At 50.8% G+C, this 19,713-nt stretch overlaps 2 protein-coding genes across 2 annotated transcripts in view; one reads left to right on the top strand and one right to left on the bottom strand.

Annotated features, from left to right (window-relative positions):
• Positions 1-6,104: 6,104 nt before the first annotated feature.
• WNT2B (Wnt family member 2B) lies at positions 6,105-18,481 on the top strand. Its single transcript, XM_061183693.1, has 5 exons — positions 6,105-6,549; positions 12,473-12,693; positions 13,740-14,017; positions 14,718-14,982; positions 17,970-18,481. Exons 1-5 carry the CDS (start codon positions 6,359-6,361, stop codon positions 18,197-18,199), a joined length of 1,185 nt encoding a protein of 394 aa, XP_061039676.1. The 5' UTR covers positions 6,105-6,358; the 3' UTR covers positions 18,200-18,481.
• ST7L (suppression of tumorigenicity 7 like) overlaps positions 8,797-19,713 on the bottom strand; it is an 89,211-nt gene continuing 78,294 nt past the window's right edge. Inside the window, exon 15 of the mRNA XM_061183687.1 lies at positions 8,797-8,859. Within this exon, the coding sequence (XP_061039670.1) occupies positions 8,824-8,859 (36 nt within the window). The 3' untranslated portion in view covers positions 8,797-8,823. The remainder of the gene's footprint in view (positions 8,860-19,713) is intronic.

The following is a 19,713-nucleotide window of genomic DNA, read 5'->3' as shown; positions in this document are numbered from 1 at the left end:
CGCACGACGATAGACAGAGATAAACGGCTGCAGCTGGAGACCAGACTAATTGATACAATAAGTTCTACAATTGCCTCGAAAATAAGGTAATGATCTGGCAGAGGGAATGCTTTGATCTTATCAGCCAAGAAAGACCTCTCCAACTTGAAGGCCTCTAACTTGAAGTGTGAAATCCAGGGACTGCCTGCTTGCTCTCCCCTCCTCCCCCATATCCCTGCTCCCTGCCTGACACTAAGGCTTTTCCGGAAGGGATGGAAAGACCCTTCTCCGAAAATGACTGGAGAAGAAAATATGCATGGAGAAGGGGTTGCTTCTGGGCTGTTCGGGAACAGAGGGATGGGTGGAATGATTTCTCCAGCCCTAGAGAAGCTGTAGAAAAGCGGACGGGGGGTGGGGGAAGGCGGAGGAACAGACTGGGATTATGAAAACCCTGATTTGATTCAAGCGTGATGAGGTTTCTTATACAGTGAGGGCTTGATTTGGGCTTTTCGGGCAGGAGGGGGTAACAGAGGGAGGAGAACCTTGGTCTTGCCTTCTCCAAGAATCTGTGCGCGCGCACACACACACACACACACACACACACACCCTCTTGCTCTGCTTGCTCTGTGGGTGTCCCTGCCTGGCAGAGGCCCCAGCACAAAGAGGATTAGAGAGATGAGCTAATCTGGTTTGTATCCCAGACATGGCCCCAGAAAGGGACCTTGTCTACCCTGATGTTTAAGAGGGTAAAGGAGTGAGGGGGTCCTCCTTTTGGGGCCTGCTTGCTGACAGTATCCAAGACTCCTTCCCATTGAAGTCTGAAGGAGGCTGGAGTCCTAACTTCAGGGTGGAATTTAGAGAGCAGAGAAGCAGAACCCTCAGAAGACAGGATGGACTATGCTACAAGAAAAAAGAGATAAAGACAGAAAGAGGCCCTGACCGAGGGAAGTAGATATCCACCTTACTTGTTTCACCAGCGAGGAAATTGAGGCCAGGAGTGGGAAAGTGACTTACAGAGTCATGCAAATCATGTGTGGTTGAGCTGGGGAGAAAAAACTCTGATTTCTTTCAGTCCAATGCACTTTGTACTGTGTTGGAGGGACTGCAGAAGAAGGTGTGAGACAGAGGGCAAGAGAAAGAGAGAAACAGACACAAAGAGAAACAAAGATACACACCGAGAAAAATATAGAGAGGAACACACACACACACACAGTCAGAAAAGACACGGAAAGAGAGATGAGGCGAGTGAAAGAAGAATGAGAGACAGTCATACAGATTCATAGAGAGAAAGATGGAGAGACAGAGATACACACCAAGAGACAAGGAGTGACAGAGATTGAAAGAGAGACAGAGGTTCCAACAGAGGAGGAAAGGCTGTCAGATACAGACACACAGAGAGACAAATGAAGACAGAAAGACAAACACCAAGAGGAATAGACACAGAATGACAGAAATATGAGCCAGAGACAGACCCAGAGAGATGGAGACACGGAAGAGAGAGAGGCAGAGTGAACCAAGGAAGGCAGAGTGGGAGGGAGGCAGTAGTGGGCTCTGCAGATTGTTCCACTGGAAGCAAATCTCACTTCCAGATTGTTCTGGGGCCCAAAACAGGTGGTGGGGAGAGAAAGAGAGCTCAGTGTGTAGCCTATCTGACATAGGCAGATTGTGGGGGGGGGGGCTGGGGGCAACGTGGGACCACCCTCCCCTGGGGTTAGGCTGGTCAGTGACCACCCAGGATCCCAGCAGCACACCCACTGGCCTCACACAGAACCTGGGCCACCCGCCCAGGATGGCTGTCAGCCCGCCCACCGCCTGGCTCCAGTCTGATTACAGCCAAAGTGCTAAAAGGCTCCAGACCCCCAGGCCCCGCCTCTACGGTCCCGCCTCCCCAGGCCTCCTCTTCCCCCTTCTCCCTTAGCTCTCTCTTTTCCTTTCTCCAGGCCCCATAGGGGAGCAGTCTACTCCCCTGTTTGGCCACTGGCTGGGAAGAAGAGGGTCTCTGTCTCTAGCCCCGCCCCACCAAGCCCCCTTCCCTGGTTTGGGGCTGGATGCTCCTTCCTCCAAAGCCCTCTTGGCCTGGCCTCTTTGAGACACGTTCCATGCCTCGCCTGGGAGCTCATAAATACCAAGGAGAGGCCGGGTCAGGCTGTGTACAAAGCATAGATCCCCACCCCACACGACTTAAAAGCCCCTGGGTTCTTCCCAATCTCCCTACTCTTCCCCAGACACCTGCCTGGGGTGGCTGGAGAGGAAGAAACAGGAGCGGGGGGCACTAGGGGCCTGGGTGAACCTGGCCCCATTTCAAATGAGACTTTTCTAGGTTTGCAAAGAAATCTCAGGAAAGGCGTCTCAGGGCCCCTTGTGCAAGCAGCAGGCTCAGGAATTCCTTGACTCCGATCCAAACCTCCCCCCAGCCCCTTCTCGGCCTTTCTCTCTGCTCGTTACCATCCACACCACCTCCCACCCACTGGGAAAGAGAGAAGGTCATCGCCAAAGAGGCCTAGGGAAGGGGGGCCTATAAGGGGGGGTAGACCCGGGTGGAGTAAGAGCTGTTTACTCACACCCAAGCTCCCCTTAGCTCATCTCCACTCCCATCCAAGGGCCAGTAAAAATTCAAAATCATTCAGCCACACACAGCTGAGAATAGAGTGAAAAAAGATGAATCTTAGCTCTGAGTGGCCCCATGGGGGAGCAGAGCATGAGGTGAGGTACAGGGGTGAGGGAGACCCTTTTCTTTGGGGCACCCACTTTTGAGAGGGCAGGAGGCTGTGGTGCACCTTGAGGGAGGAGGAAGGTGTGCCTCTGACGCTGGGTGGCAGTTGTCCTGCTGGCGGCCCCAGGGAGTCTAGAGGCCTGGGTGAAGGGGAGGTCTGCAGCAAACAGCAAAGCCTATCATCCCAGCCCTCAGATGGCTTTATTGTATTTGCATGAAAATGCCTTGGGGGTAAGACCCTTTCACTCCTTCTGTGTCATTTAGGATGCCCTGGCCAGCGCTGGGCGCACAGCAGGACCGGGGTAAGTGACCTGACTCCAGGCAGGGCCCTTCAGACCAGAACTTGACTCCCAAGTCAGTGACTCCTCCCACAGCTCCCATTTCGGGCGGAGTAGGGGTGGAGGATGGGAGGGAGAAGCAGGTCAGGCGCTAAGCCTGAGCCTCTGGCCTTGACCCTCTGCCTGGAAGCCCCACAACAGGCCCTTGCGTGAGGAGCCGAGCTCTCCAGTAGAGTCTAGGACCCTGAGACTGGAAGTTTATTTTGAGATTTGAAGTCCAAAGTGGCAGATCCCAGAAAACCTCTTCTCTGGCTCCGTATTTGTTCTCTAGTTAAGTGGTTGAGTGCAGCTCTTGCAGTCAGCTGGCTCCTGCAGCCTGGGCTTCCTCCTGTGCAGCTGGGGGCTCAGAGGGGAGGGGAAGAAGAAGGAGCAAAGCGCCATCCTGGGTTGTCCACTCTAGGGCAGAGGTAGCCTGTAAGCATTGGGGAAAAGTCTTGTTCCCTCACCCACTTCCCTCCCTCCTGGATCTGCTGATGTTTCTGGGGGCCCCCTTAGCTCAGCAACATGCTTTAATAGTTGAGCATCTATGTTATGCCAAGACACCGTCCCACTTGACTATGAAGACAGCTGAAGCCAAACAAGGGGCCTCATAAGTGAGTTTGGGGCCCATGTGGGCGAGTCCACCCAAGGTTAGGGCTGATGTGATCATCTCTAGCTCCCCACCCTGCAACCTCAGGCCCAGATGTAGGAATAAACACAGGGCCAGAGTCACACCCAGGCCTGCGCACACAGGGGAGTCTGAGAGAGGCTGCCAGAGCTTGCAGAGCTTATAGACTGCTGCCCAGCATCAGGGTGGGGCTGGGCTGGGAGGAGGTGCCAGAATGGTCCCAGGAAAGGGGCTTGGCCAGGAATGAGCCTGGGCCCATTCCTCTTTCACCTGACCCTCAGGGAAGCTCAGTATAGAGTCTGCTTCTTTTAAGCAAATGGAAGGGCCAACTGGAGCCTCCCAGACTGAGAGAGAGAAGGGGAGGGGAAGGGGAAGGTTGGCAGGCAGGATAAGGCCAGCATGTGGACCCTGCCTGGTCTCTGTATTCGCCCCTCACTCACTCCCATCCAACTCCAATCCAGCCCCCATTTTCTACCTCCCCCCCAAGGGTGGGCACCTTCTCTCCTGCATGACCTAGACTACCGCTGTTACCTATCTGGACTCCTCTCCTCCTCCCTAGCTCACTCTGCACACCAGCCCACTCCCAGCTGAGGGCCTCTGTGCTGGCTGTTCCCTCTGCTGGGCATCCTCTTCACCAAGAATCTACCTGGCTTGTTCTCTCGCTTCCTTCGAGTCTTTGCTTGAATGTCCTTAATGGGGCCTACCCTGATCATTCTAGTTGCAACTCCATTGTTTCCCACTGTACTTATCACTTTCTAATATGCTATATGTTTTACTTATGATGTTTACTGTTTATTGTCTATCTTCTCCCAATATAAGTTAAACTCCACACAGGCAGAAATTGTTCGTTTTGCTTTGTTCACCAATGTGCCTAGCACAGTCTGGAACATGGTAGGGAATAAATATTTGTTGAATGAATGAATTCACTTCGCCCCCTGCTACAGAAAGTGAGATAAAGGGGTGAGAGATGTGGAGAGGGGATAAAGGTCTCTCTCAGCCCCTCTCCCTCACATCTGCCTCGGGGACGTCTGCAGCGAGCTGCGCCCTGTCGCTCACACTCCGGAGTCTCTAACAGCGACCCCCACCCCCAAGAACTGACAATGTCTGGGGTTGAAGGGGCTGGGCAGTTTCCAGGGCGTTGTTTACACCAGGGCTTTATAGTATAGATAAATCACGGGGAGAGGCACGAAAGACACCTGGGAATGAGAGGCTAGGCAAGAGAAACTGAGTCTGGAGAAGCGGTTGGGGCCGGACCCCAGGCGGACTCTGGAAGTTGAAAGATCCAGGGTTTTTTAAAAAGAATTTTTAGGTCTCAGTAAGGGCCACCCTGCCTCCAGAAGCTCTACCTGCCGGCCTGGGAAGTGCGGACGGAAGAGGGGAGTCAATTTCTACAACCAGAACCTCCCCACCCCTTCCCAATTTACCACGCCTCCAGGCGGTTGGGGCGCTGGCGGAGGGAGGGAGGGGAGCAGTGGGAAAGAGAAAGGGTGGAAAGGCGAAGGAGAGAAATGGCTCCGGGGCTTCCACTCTCTCAGCAGGACCCCCACCCTGGCCTCTGGTTCGGGAAAGCTGCCCAGCTGTTTCTGATTCTTTCGTACTCGCAGCCCCGCCCGAAGGGGTGGGGGACCGAAGCATCGGGAAAGCTGGGAGAGAGTAGGCTCTGCCGAGCCCGGGCGGCCAAGGGCGGGGAGTCCGCGTCGGGTCCTCAGGTGTGCCGCTCCGCTTTGGCCATCGATTCCCGCTCCACAGGCCGGAGGGAAGCGTCGGGTCCGGGCAGGCGGGCGAGAGCTATGTCTAAACATTGTGTGCGGGGGCCTGGGGGTGGGGGGTGGGAATGCGGTGGGCAGCGGGTCGGAGGAACCAGGGGCAGCGAGCCGTAGATGAGAGAAGCCCCTACCTGAAGTCTGCTGCCCGTGGCGCCCCCCGTTGGCAGCGTTGGAAAGGGAATTAAGATTCTCCCGCAACTCCCCGTGGCAGAGATTCTACCCATTTCACAGAAGCGCAAGAACGGAGAGAGAACCCGAGGAAATGACTGAGTCCTCTGTGGCTCACTTCAGTGTCACTGTAGGTTAGATGACAGGGGAAAGTGTCTGTAGCCCCCCTCACTCGGCCCTCCAGGCCATCACCCACGGAGGTTGGGGTTGCCGAATGAAGGGCGCTAGGACCCGGTGGCGCGGCGTGGGCAGGGACTGGGCGCTCCGGGCGCCGAAGGGCGCCGCTGCGCCCCGTCGCGTCCCACCCGAGCAGGTGGGGGCGCGGCGCAGTGCTAGGGGCGCCGAGGGGCGGAGGCGGCCGCCACACCTAGGGCGCTGCGGGGCGCCCAGGGCTGGCGCGGGCGGAGCCGTCCTGAGGGCCGCGCGTGTCCCCGGCCTCGGCCCCGCCCCGCGCCGTCCAATGAGAGCCCGCGGCCGGAGGAGCTGTCGGCACACTCTGTCCGCAGACCCACTCCGCGCCGCCGACCCCCTGACACCGCATCTCAGCCCAGGCAGCGTGCCCCAGGTCCCGAGCTCGGCGCGGCGTCGTAGGCTTCCGGATACCGCTCCCTGCGCCCCTCTCTGGGACCTGGCGCCCCGGCTTCTGGACTCTAGGTGCCCTTAGGTCCCCAGCCGCCGGCGAGACTTATGGCCCCCCAGGGGGGTGAAGTGGGAGCAGCCTGAGTACCCTCAGCCGGTGCCCCGTCCACGCCCCTCCGGGCCGCGTGGCGGGAGTCTTCGGGGAGCTATGCTGAGGCCGGGTGGTGCGGAGGAAGCCGCGCAGCTCCCCTTTCGGCGCGTCCGCGCCCCTGTCTCCGCGCCCGCGCCTAGACCCACGGGCCCCGACGGCTCTCGGGCTTCGGCCCGCCTAAGTCTTGCTTGCCTTCTGCTGCTGCTGCTGCTGCTGACGCTGCCGGCCCGCGTAGACACGTCCTGGTGGTGAGTGTGGCTCTCAGGGTTGGGAGGGTGAGGTGCTGGGTTAGAGAGGCCGGACGCGCCCAAAAGGAATATACAGCTCCCAGCACCCGCTGCTCAGGAGACCAGGTTGTCGCTTTGACGGAGTCAGAGACGATCCGTGCAGGGCTGTCACTGAAGTCGCGGCGGGGCGCAGGGGGGGCGGGGAGTGGATAAGGGGGCGCCGCTCCTTCCCCGTCCGGTGATGAGGGCGCTGGGTATTTGGAAAAAGGACGCCCGGTAATCGAGGCTTCCCAGACCCCCTCTATTTCAGCTCAATCCTCTTAGGGCAAAAGCTACCTTACGAGTTTCTCTCAGGATGGATTCAAGGAACCAATCGCCCATTTGGGGCCACGGTGGCCGTCCAAGAGGGCCTCCTGATCCCCTAAGGTTGGCCCCCCACCCAGGGGAGGTGGAGAAAGGGGCAGCTGGCAAGGGCGGACGAGCCTCTCGCTAGTCTACCCTCACCCCATAACGCAGTAAGGCTTTGGTGAGGCAGGAGCACCCAGCGCAAGGTTTAGAAATGGAATTGAGGCAAAAACTACCCCCATTAACTCCCACAACTAAAACAAACAAAACACTTGGGTTTGCATACTTTAGACATTCAGTCTCTGTTTTGAGGATCTCACTTCGAACCTTGATATCTCCCTCCCTTCTTCCTTCTTTTCCTTCCCCAGATGGTCCCATCTCCCATCTTTCCCCTCCAAGAACTAGCGGCTTCTAGAGTCCCAAAGCATTAAGAGATCCTCTCCTCAGATTTCCTGCAGGCCTTAAGAGTCCGGACACTTCACAAGACGGCAGATGAGGCAAAAGGAATTAAAAATCCACTGGATATCCATTCTTTTCTGATTCCCTTCCCCACGAAAGCTCTGGATGGCACTCATCGTTTTCTCCCAGAAGAAAAGAGCTGCTCTCTCTCCTCCCCCACCTTCTGGGGGCTGAGTAGGGGGAGAGTGGGACTGAGAAATGACTCAGTCCTCTTGTCTTTCCTCTTCACCCCCCAATTAAACTGGCCGCTTGGACTGGGCTATTGCCCCTCTCTACCCATGCAGTGCCCCCATTCCTTTCCTTACTTTGCCCCTCCCCCCAATCCTCCCCTCCTCCACAAAGTGTGGTCTCTTTTCCCCTTGCACCCTGTGGCTTCTCTCCTCCGGATTTGGAATCTTGGCTGGAAGGGTGAGGGGTAGCTGGCTGAGGGGCCAGCGAGCTTGGGCTGCAGATTCCTATCATTTCAAGATGCAACTTTCTCCATCCCCATCACCCCCCCCACCCCCCGTTTTTCCTGTTTCAGGAAAATCTCTCCTTTGGATCTTTTTTATCTCTGCAGTGTTGGGGAAGGCAGGGAGGGGGGTTCTGGATGGGGGAGCAGGGAGGCCCATATCTTACATCTGGCTTGAAACATTCCTTTAGAAAGGGAAAAGGAAGAAGGGGACGAGGAGAAAAGCCTTTCAAACTTCAGAGTGAGATTGAAGCCACCCTTTACCTTCATGGTCTCAGTCTGGCTGGGGACTTGTGTCTTCAGAGGCCCTGTAGAGAAAGGATGAAGTGACCACTGTGCATCTTTATCCATTCCAGATGACAATTTGCTTTTAGGGACTCTTGATTGCTTCTTACCAATTTGGGAGGCAGTCTTGGTCCACATGGTGTTTAGGTGAGGAAGTGTCACTCTGGTAGTTTCAGCATCCTGGTAGTGGTTCCTAAAAACCCAATTGGGGTTCTTCCTAGTCCCCATTTTGTCCCCTTGGCTACTCCTTCTCCCTTTTCCTTTCTCCCTCTACTACTCTCCCCCATGTGGTTCATATTAAAGATTTTGGAAAAACTCCTGGGTGGAAGAGCTAGCTAGGGAGGGAGGCGGGCGGGTGATACAGAGGGATTCAGCAGTCCCTGTGAAATGGAGGAAGGCAGCAACAGGGCCAGGATGGGCAGTGAGTGCACAGGTCATTTCAGTCTCCTTGCCTCACAGGGGTCATAGCTGCAGGCCCCAGATGCCTGCCTCAGTGGTCAGTCACTTCTGGGATAAAGTAGAAAGCTGCTTTCCAAAAGCAGGTCAGGCCCCAAGGTGATTATCTCTCTTTCTCTTAGGAAAAAACCCCAGCAAGATTGATATTCTGTACAACCCCCTGAAGAGATGCCTGTTGACTCTGTTTGTGTCCATGTTCCACTCAGGAGCAGAATGTCATCACTATCACCAGCTAACAGTCTGATCTTCCTCACAGCCCTTCCCCTTACTCTCCGACCACTCCCTTCCTCTCCCGACCTTTAACTGAAGGAGGAAACGGATGGTCTCTTCTTAATCTATGAAAAACAGAACAAGAAATAGGGGTCTCCTGGCATGTGCCTCCCTGTACTATTTTGTATTCTGCAGGGGCTGGGATGTAGGGAATCACAAGAACAGGACTGTGTTCAGGACTGTGGATTTACAGAAGGAGGAACAAAGTGATATCATGACATTAACATTATTGTTTTTTTTGTTTTTTGGCCATGCCCGGCGCTTATGGGATCTTAGTTCCCAGACCTGGAGCGACCTGGACCGCCGGGGAATTCCCCGACATTAACATTATTGTTATCAACCACAGCTGCCATTTAATGAGCCCTTCCTAAGCTCCAGACACTATGGCTAAGCACCTATAAGCATCATCTTTTTCAATCCCCAAAATAATCCAGTGAGGCAGATAATATTATTATCCCCATTTCACACATGAGGAAAGTAAAGGATAGGAAGGGCATAGTATGAAATTCAAGTTCACACCAATTTTGGAGCCAGATTGGTCTACTCCTGGTTAATAAGCATTGTGTGCCTCTCTTACGCTTGGAATTGAAAATGAGCTTGGACTTTGGCGTCAGATGTCCTTGGTTCACCCCAGTTCTCCTCTGACTAGCCCTGATGGACAGAGCTGGGTATTGTTAATCTTTGTGACCTCAGTTTCTTCACCTGTAAAATGGAGCTCTCTCTCTCTCTCTCATAGGATTTTTGTGAAGAAAAATGTTTTGTGAACTGTAAAGTATCATATAAATGATATTGTATTAAGATATTTAGGGAGAATAATAGTTTTATCCTTGTGTTCAAAGTCCTATATGGGCTGAGCTAAACCATGTACATGCACTAAGGAGTGTAAAAGAAAGGGGGTAAATAAAAAAGAGGACCCCTAGCCTCATTAAAAAGACACAAACCTAAAACATCTGCAATGTCAACAAGGAATAAAGCTATAATTGAAATGAAGCTTATGGCTAGCTAGGAGGAGAGGGGAGTTGGGGATAAATCAGAGCGGTCAGGTTTTGTTTTTTTCACCAAATAGTTATTAAGTACCTGCTTTGTGCCAGACATTGTTCTAGGTACTGGGGATACTGAAGTGAACAAAACAGACAAAACTCCCTGCCTTCATAGAGCAGCATGTCCTAATCACCTGAGGAGGTTGGTAAAATGCCAGTTCAGTAGGGCTGGAATGGGGCCTGAGGCTCTGCATTTCTAACAGATTCCCAGGAGATGCTGATACTGCTGTTCTGGGGACCACACTCTGAGTAGCAAGGAGCTAGAACAGGGCATGAGTCACTTTGTCAAAGGAAGGGGTATGAATTGGTCAAAAGCAGGTAAAGAGAGCATTCTGGAGCAGGAAGCTGGGAAGGAAGTAAAAACTTCTGGAAGGGAAACAGAGCTACAGAGTCAGGGGCATCTCACCCTTCTACCAGCCCATCAGCTGGGAGATGCCTTAAATATCTTTGTGCCCCTAACAGATGAGCTCAGTGCTTGGCACATGGTAGGCATTTTGTAGGCACGCACTGAATTGAGAGGGGGATGGGCTGGGCCTCTGGCTGCCTTGCTGGAGGCCCCCACACTGACTGCAAGGTGCTGACCACTGGTCAGGAGGCAAGTGCCCTGCTCTGCAGAATCTTGAAGCAGCTACTTAGTGGGATAAGGGTGGTAGTAAAGAAAATTATCTTCCCGTCTTACTGAACAGATGTTCCCACGCTCAGTGAGGATGTAACAAGAAGGACCGATGTGGGCTGCAGCAGAATGGAGTTAAGTCAGACCACAGGAAGGACTTTTTACCAGGGTTTGGCCTGCCCCACTCCACACTGTCTCATGAGGGCTGGATTACTGGTCTCCCATTCCCATCCAACCCCCGTCTTCCCAAGCCCCAGTAAAAAAAAAAACAACAAACACCCATTGCGTAGAGCAGTACTCGGGGGTGAACTGAGGAAGCAGAATGGTGGTGAGACAGGGACGGGCTCCAACTCCAACGGTCTTGATTCTCCAAACAAAGCACCGCAGCAGTGGGTGTTAACTCCCGGCTGTGCGTCAGGCAGCCCTTTCCGGCCTGGCCCAGCCCAGGGTGTTTATTTTGTTTGTTCCTGGAAGCTGTTGCCCTGATGGACAGTGCTGGGGACGCTGATTCCATGGGATTTGTTAGTGGTGGACCAGCCCTCTCACCCCTCCCTGGGACAGATGGGCCCCATCAGCCCTGCTGAATTCCAGAAGAGGCAAACATCAGCCCTCCTTGTGTTTGAGTTGGTATCACCAGTGGTGATCCAGTCTGTGGGTGAGGGCCGGGTTTGCGAATGCAGGGGGCGGCGGGGGGAGTGTTGTAGAGAACATAGAGCCCAGGGCAGTCCAGCTTTTCCCTTCTCCCCACTGGCTGCCCTCCCTTCTCCTCACCCACTTCTAGGCCCATTTTGGGGCCCTTCCCAAACCACAGGCTCATTCACAGCCCAAACCAAATCTTTTCTGTCTGTAGCAGCAACTGCCCTCCATGGTCCCCACCTGTTCAGAAAAGGGGAGAGAAGGCGTCCCTTTGATGTGTTAGGACAGGAGAATAGAGAATTCCCAGCAAATCAAGGCATGTATGTACTGGGTGCTGGAGAGATGGAAAGGGAGTGAGAAGTGGGTGTATGGGTCAGATCTCATTTGGTGGCCTTGTGGGGAGAAAAGGTGATGATGAACTCCTGTCCTCTCTCTGAAATGTTCTTCCTGAGGCTTGTGGTGGAGTCCAGGGCTAAAAAGTGTTTGAATGAAGAAAAACTACTTCCTTGAGAAAATTGAGAATGACTCTAGCAACTCACCTATCTTTTATTAGCTCACCCAATTGATCTTCTTATAATTGTTCACATTGGGCAGATTGGGGACTGGAATATGGGGAGTGTCACTCTGTTGCTTAATATTGGTCTTTGGTTTCCCACTGCAAACAGCCCTCTGCCCATGCAGATTCATCCAGGACATTATGCCCTGTAAGTTGGGAAGGATGATTTTGAAAGACTCATTAGTTAAGAAAGGTCATGGGACCTTGAAACAAAGGGTGTGGGGAGGAGAGTTGGGGTGGGGGGGGGTCTTCCTCCCCAGACCTCGGGACTGGGAATGAGGACTCTTAGCTACACGGGTCTGACTAGAGCTGTAAACGTCACTCAAAATTGCCCACTGTATCTCTTCCCACTGACTCCTCCCTGTCTCCATCCTTCTCCCATACCATGTCTTTATGGACCAGCAACGCAGGACGTGCCTCTGACATGTGGGTGTAACAATGTTGTATCAGACTCTAGTTTTATTAAGTTTATTTTTCCACGAGGCTCTTAATGTTTATTAAATAAGCAGGCAATGGGGTTGGTGTGACATGCCCACAGCTTCTGTGTATGTGACACATGCCTAGCCTGTGTTCTGGGAGTGTGTGTCATTTTGGCCTTTAGCTGGGGAACTGGTAATGGTGGGAGACCACTCAATTACTCTCTCTGCAACTGCTTATTTCTCCAGAGCTTGTGAGGATCGGTTCTCCCCATCGGCCTTGGGGAATATCGGCCTTGGTTGGAGGAAGGGGAAGGAACCTCTCAAGGTTTGAATGCCAAACCTTTCCCCTCCTTATTCCCCTCCTAATGCAGAATAAAGCCAGGATGCTCTGACAGGGCCATCTCCACCTTGCAGGTACATCGGGGCGCTGGGGGCCCGAGTGATCTGTGACAATATCCCTGGTCTGGTGAGCCGGCAGCGTCAGCTGTGCCAGCGTTACCCAGACATCATGCGCTCGGTGGGCGAGGGTGCCCGAGAATGGATCCGAGAGTGTCAGCACCAGTTCCGCCACCATCGCTGGAACTGCACCACCCTGGACCGGGACCACACTGTCTTTGGCCGTGTCATGCTCAGAAGTAGGGGCCTCTTCCACCCTGCCCCAGCTCCTTCTCTTTCTATGCTTGGGGTGGTGAGTGGGTAGGATAGGCATGAGCCCCTCTCCCCTCTCCTGCACACTACTTCATAATCAGAGTAAGAACTGTAGGCAGAGCCCAGGATACAGTTGGAAACAGACCCTCAGTACCTTAGTTATGTAGGCAGTGGCCCCTTTAAATCCCAGTGTTCTGGGATGATGGGTCAAAGGAACAGCATTCCCTGGTACCTCCATCCTTCTTCCTCCCTTTTCCTTCCCCTCCCCAACCCCCAGCCTGCGGACATCCATGCACTGTAAGGCTGAGGACTGGAAATGGCTGCTCTGTTCTTACCGACACCATCACTACCCTCACCCCAACACTCCCAACGCTGTAATAATGGGAGCAAGGGAAAAACAGAAAGGTGATATGTAAATATTTGGAGAGTCAGCGGCTTGGACCTGGCTCAGCAAAAGAGCTAAGCAGAGCTAAACAGTAAGCTAGCAGAAAGGGAATGAGATGAGAATGTGGAGGTGTCAGAGGGACAAGAGTGATGATTCATCAATCCCCAAGAGCAGGGAAGGAAGAAAGCAGGCTGGGGAAAGTAGCATATCTCTTCAAATAGGATGACCCCTGGGCTGGGGTCTCCATTGTAGGGGAACTGTCCAGCAGAGTGGGCCTGAAAAGGCCTGGAATGTGGACTAAGGCTGGCTTTGCTAAGCCGGGGTTGGCACTCAGTGGGAGGGAATGATTCACTGTGAAACTTTTCAATGGATGGACCCAGGGAGTTTGGAAGGAAACAGGAGTACAGGTCAGCCCAAGAGGTCAGACATACAAAGAAGTGGATAGAGAGTTGTGAGGGCTGAGGGGAAGAGGTCAGATTCACTGGGGAATGCTCTTGGAAGGGAAGGGTACCTTGAATAAAGGAGGTACAGGGGTTGCCCTGGGAAAGAAAAGGAGAAGAGGTTTCAGAGTTGAAGGTTGTGTGGGCTAAAGAAGGGGACAGACAAGGGCCTCTTTCCTGAAACACACTTCTACCTTTCTCTCTCTAGGTAGCCGGGAGGCAGCATTTGTATATGCCATCTCATCAGCAGGGGTGGTCCATGCTATCACTCGTGCCTGTAGCCAGGGTGAACTGAGTGTGTGCAGCTGTGACCCCTACACCCGTGGCCGACATCATGACCAACGTGGGGACTTTGACTGGGGTGGCTGCAGTGACAACATCCACTATGGTGTTCGTTTTGCCAAAGCCTTCGTGGATGCCAAGGAGAAGAGGCTTAAGGATGCACGGGCTCTCATGAACTTACATAACAATCGCTGTGGTCGCACGGTCAGTACTCATGTCTGTGCATGTACATTCATATTGGCTGGGAGTGGCCAGTATGTATTATCATGGAGTAAATGTGAAGGTGGAAGCACTGAAGGCTTCTAGATTACTTCCAAAAGCCCCAACCCCTGGAACAGGAGCAGTAAATGCAAGGGACCTTAGGAATGCCTAGGTTCAACCTGGAGCATAAAGAGTCTTCACATAGGTAGAAATTAGGGAAAGGTGGAGAAAAGAAGGGAAATAACTTTTTAAGAAAGAAAAGAATCACCTCCTAAAGTCTGAGGAAGATAAAAGCTTGTTCCAGTCAGTGCACTGGTCTTTGAGCACTTCCTATAGGCCTAGTACTGTGCTGGAAAATGACATGCAACAAAAGCAGAAGGCATGGTACCTTGAACTCTAAAATACATGAAAAATAGAGGATGTGCCATAATTATGAACAGAATCCTGGGGCTTTAAAGTTCAAATGGGCTATCATGAAAAGGAAAGCACTGTTGGTCTAGGAAGGTTTCCTGGAATAAGAGGTTCTTGAATTTGATCGGGAAGAATGGGTGGAATCTGACTGGGGAGAGGACAACCGATGGCTCCACTAGCCAAACAGGGCCAGGGCCAGCAGACCTCGGGGCACTCAAGCTTTTAGTCCTAGGGATGACCATAAAGTACCCTGACTGGCTGCCTTTCCCTTACCTGCCTCCCCACCTCCCAGGCTGTGCGGCGGTTTCTGAAGCTGGAGTGTAAGTGCCATGGCGTGAGTGGCTCCTGTACTCTGCGCACCTGCTGGCGTGCACTCTCAGACTTCCGCCGCACAGGTGATTACCTGCGGCGGCGCTATGATGGGGCTGTGCAGGTAACGGCCACCCAGGATGGCGCGAACTTCACGGCAGCCCGCCAAGGCTATCGCCGTGCTACCCGGACTGACCTTGTCTACTTTGACAACTCTCCAGACTACTGCGTCTTGGACAAGGCTGCAGGTGAGTAAGGAAAGTAGGTAGAGACATGGAGCCCTGGTTTTTAGTGCAGGCACCTCTAGTTAATCATGGTCTCAGGAGTTAGGGAAGGAGGTTGGAGGAGCCAGTCAGACGTGAAAACCTTGTAAAAAGATTGTTGATTTATGCCTCAGTCTGCCAGGCCCAAAGCTGCCTAGAGAGGAGAGGACACCGAGCTCCTTGAGGCCTGAGGTCATCTATCACTCCTTTATATTCCCAGCATCTGGGATATAGTAGGTACTACTAAGTGAATGTTTAAGTGAATCACCCATTTCAGTACCAAACAATGTATGGGCTATACAGAAGCATAAGATACAGACTAAGTTTTGGCTCTTTACAATCTAGCTAAAGAAATGAGATATAACAGGTAGACAAATGCAACTGCAAAAGAGAGAAATTAAGAAAAGTTTACTTGAAAATGTGGAATTTAAGCTGTTTCTGAAAAGTGTGGGGATCATCTGGATAGCTACAGAGAAGAACAGGTGGATATTCTCTACACATGAGTAGAGTGGTAGGTGGGAAAGTACATGATCTGTTCTAGGAACAGAGAGCAGATTAATCTGACTGAGTGAAGGTTTTGGGTAAGGGAGATTAAAGACAGAAAGGTAGTAGGAAATACACCATGAATGACCTAGAAAGGGCTTATCCAGTGTGCTGCCACTGAAAATTCTAAAATGGAGTTGGGGAAGCAAGGAGAGAGGAGATCCCTACCCAAGGCTAATCATCAGCAGAAAGCAGCAAATCATTCTTGAATGTGTTCCATATACTTGTGGTGGAATTCTTGGGAATGCTGGAAGGTGACGTGGTGTTCCCCTAAAAGAGTGGAAGCTAACCATCTTGGCTCATATTTCAGGTTCAGATAGGTTAGACTAGGAACAACCTGCTATGCAACAGAACTGCTCTTCCCCTGGTTATTGTTATGGGCTCCCAGACTCTTCTCTGTAGTCTCAGCAGTCAGGACCTCGGTGAGGGAAAGCCAGAACCCTCAGCTGTCTTCCATACTATTTGTTTTCACCTATCACTGTCATTCCTGGAGAAGCAATTAGCTTGGAGCAAAACTGGGCACAGAAACAGGGTGGGGCTCTACGCAAGACACAGAGAAAGTAGTTTGTGTACTTTGAAGGGTGCTAGGAGGAAAAAGGTTGAGAAAGCACTTCTGATTCTCCTGGTGATTTCCTGCCACTAAGTTTGTTTTCTTCCCACGTGGTATAATTCAGAGGGCTACTCTCTAAATGCCTAGAAATAATTCCACAACATCCAGGGTGTAAGCCTATGCTGTCATCCTAAAATGCACCTTTGGGGAAGGATCTTTGGAGTTAGGAGGGAGGATGAGTCATATGTGTGTTGGTTGTTCTCAGAGGCATAAAATAGGCCTCATAAAACCCACAGTGGAGCCTGGAATTCAATGGGTACAAGTCATCCCAGAAGGGAGTATGGAGCCAGGAATTCCCTCCAAAGCAGTACTGTCCCATTGAACTTTCTGTGATGATAGAAATGTTCTACATCTGTGCTCTCCAATACAGTAGCCACTTAGTTACATGTGATTATTCAGCACTTGAAATATAGCTAGTGTGACTGAGGAGCTAAGTATTAAAATTTATTTAATTTTCATTAACTTAATCTAAATGACCACATTTGGCTAGTGGCTACTACATTGGACTGCTTGGCTCCAGAGTGTAGAAGAGGCTTCTGGTGCACAAGAGAATGACGTTAAGACCTAGCCCTTGAAATTAGGTGGATAACATATGTAGTAGACCTAGTCAGCCTACACTCTAGAGCAGTGGTCTCTTAACATTTTGGCTTGTATACTCCTATCATTAAAAAAAAAATCTGAACATGTGCCTCCAATATATGTATATTTACTTATGAATTATATCTATGTTTCACTGTACTAAAATGTACATTATAAAACATACATACAAAGTAGATATTTTAAATTGATGAGCTCAAAAACAAATATAGAAGTACTAGCATTTTCTATCCATATTCAGTGGAATGTGGAGACTACTGCTATAGAAATCAGTTAATTTATTCATACCCTTCTTGAACCCCCAGGCTAGTTATGTTCCCATCTCTGGGAAAGAGGTGAAGAAGATATTCTCTAGGATCCATCCCATCTAAAATTCTATGATTTTGTGATCTGTTGGCAGCATCTCTTTTGCAAAAATCAGTCAGAATGAGGTTGTGAGCATTCTCTGTGCAGGGGGAATAACACAATCCCTACCCTTCAAGGGTTCCTACCATAAAGGGTAAGGCAAGGGATATTCTTTAGGAATTCCTTAGGGAGAAGCCTCCTGCCAGTAATGCTTATCAGTTCGCCCCCTCAGTTGATCAGAGATTATAGATATAACTATCTACTGAGTTAGGTGCTATTATAAGAAAACTAAAGCCCAGAGAGATCAACTACCTTGCTAGATCACACAACTAAGAAGTGTAGAATTAGGTTTTAATCCTAGACAATTTGACATCAGGCACATGCATTTAATTTTTAATGGCCATGCTATACTACTTTCTTGTATAGTACAACTTAATGAAATATAAACTAAGGACCGAAATACTAACAAATTGGTAGCTGGATCAGAGTTGTAACAAGGCTTCTTAGAAAAGGTAAATTATAGGCCAAGTTTTTTATTTTAACTTTTTATTATAGAAAATTTCAAACATAAAGTAGAGAACCTTCACCCAGCTTTAACAATTATGACACTTTAAGGCTAAGTTTTGAAGGGGATATGGAGATGTGTATTGGCAGGGAGGGCATTGCAGGAAAAGTCAATGGTCTTTGGGGAGCCTTGATAGTGGGAAGAAACAAGCCTGGTACAGAGGGCAGTAAGGAGATGATCATTTTGGCTAGTGGGTGTATTTTCAGGAAAAGGGATTCTTTATGGTTTCCTCATGAGGATGTGGGTAAGGGAACCCAGAGTGGCTGAAGTAAGAGGTAACTTGGTTCTCACTCTCTCTCTTCCCCAACCCAGGTTCCCTAGGCACTGCAGGCCGAGTCTGTAGCAAGACATCTAAAGGGACAGACGGTTGTGAAATCATGTGCTGCGGTCGAGGGTATGACACAACTCGAGTTACCCGTGTCACCCAGTGTGAGTGCAAATTCCACTGGTGCTGTGCTGTGCGGTGCAAGGAGTGCAGAAACACTGTGGATGTCCATACTTGCAAGGCCCCCAAGAAGGCAGAGTGGCTGGATCAGACCTGAACATATAAATACCTCACTCATCCCTCACTTCAAACCTCCTGACTCAAAAGCACAAGATCTTTGCATGCACACCTTCCTCCACCCTCAACCCTGGGCTGCTACAGCTTCTATTTAAGGACTTGGAAAGTACTCCAGAGGGACTCTGGTGTCCTAGCTGGTTCCTTAGCCCTGGGAAGGAGTTGACAGGGGATGTAAAAAACCGAGCGGCTCCCTGACTCCCCACTCTGGAGGTTAGAAGGCAGAGTGGAAGAGGTAGGAGTCTTCAGAGCGATATGAGTTGCACTAAAGCACATGGTCAAGGTTCATTTTTCCTTTCCCTTGCATTGGCTTCCTGACACATCTTGTGTGTGCAAGAGAAAGGGTACCTGGAGAGAACTTCTTTTTTTCCTACCTGGCTGAGGGTAGATGGGACAGAGATGAAACCACATATCTCTTCCCTGGGTCAGTGTGAGCTAACTGCCTGGTACCCCAAAAGAAACTCTTAGGCTGAAACATTCTTCCATTATCAAGAGCCTGGGATTGCTAGATAAGAGTTAGCCATAGCGGACAAGTTCCATTCTCATGCTATTATGTTTATAAACTGCTGTGTTTTGTAGGAGAAAAGAATTATATAACTATACAAACATACATTCTCTTCTAATCTCTCCTTTTCAACCTATATCAGCCAGCACTGCCTCTTTTGCTCACTTGCTGACTGTACAAACTGAGTGGCATGCAGTGCCATGCCATGCCTAACAAACAGATCATTAGAATACCGTAGAACACTCCTAAGGAAGAGTAATTTAGTAGGTCTGCCTAGGCCTTGGGATTTTTACTTTTTTAAACTTTCCACGCATCATCCTGGTGGGCAGCCAGGTTTGGGAAACACCAAGTAAAAGATATGTGACTCACGGAGCGTGGGAGAGGGTAACAAGCCTGATCTCAAAGGCCCACATGAGGCATTAGTGTATACTAGGCAGGTAGAGATCTCTGGCTTTGGCAATTTTTAGGAGAGGATTCTAGCCTTTAAAGCTGGGAGCAGGAACCAGTGGTTACAGAAGGAAGGAGAGCTGGGTCTTGGGGCCAAAGTGGTAAACAGCTTAGAAAGCAACCTTTCCTCATTTATTCAACAAATCTTTATTTAGTGACTCTCCAAGTCCTGGTGATTATTATCCTTCAATCCACATCTGGCTTAAATTGGGGAGTTCCTTCTATGCTACTACCCACTGCCTAACTAAGCTTGTAGTGGTAGAGTCTCCAGAGATAGCAGGCTTAGTAAGCTGGAGGGCAGGACACAGAGTCCCCAAAATCATGATGTCCTATTTTTATGTGACTTGGACAGTGGTTATCTCTTGCCTGTTGATACTTTAAAGGAGCAGAGTGGTATAGAAATTTGCAGTTATGACAGACTGGGTTGAAATCTCAGCTGTGCCAGTTACTGTTTTTGATATTTTGAGAAAGATACCCAAATTCTCTGAGCCTCTATCTTCTCATCTCTAAAATGAGGGTACAAACTTATCTCAGATATTGAGTTT

Source organism: Eubalaena glacialis, chromosome 3 (genome assembly GCF_028564815.1).
Source record: "Eubalaena glacialis isolate mEubGla1 chromosome 3, mEubGla1.1.hap2.+ XY, whole genome shotgun sequence".
In the NCBI taxonomy this organism is placed as follows: domain Eukaryota; kingdom Metazoa; phylum Chordata; class Mammalia; order Artiodactyla; family Balaenidae; genus Eubalaena; species Eubalaena glacialis.
The sequence above is the reverse complement of the archived record's forward strand: the minus strand, read 5'-3'. Positions and strand labels throughout refer to the sequence as shown.

What these genes read in the sequence shown, in the direction of transcription:
- WNT2B (XM_061183693.1), top strand. Translation starts at nt 6,359, where the DNA reads ATGCTGAGGCCGGGTGGTGCGGAGGAAGCCGCGCAGCTCCCCTTTCGG. An exon ending in TGGCCGTGTCATGCTCAGAA is followed by an intron (nt 12,694 to 13,739) that starts GTAGGGGCCTCT and finishes TTCTCTCTCTAG; the next exon opens with GTAGCCGGGAGGCAGCATTT. An exon ending in ACAATCGCTGTGGTCGCACG is followed by an intron (nt 14,018 to 14,717) that starts GTCAGTACTCAT and finishes CCCACCTCCCAG; the next exon opens with GCTGTGCGGCGGTTTCTGAA.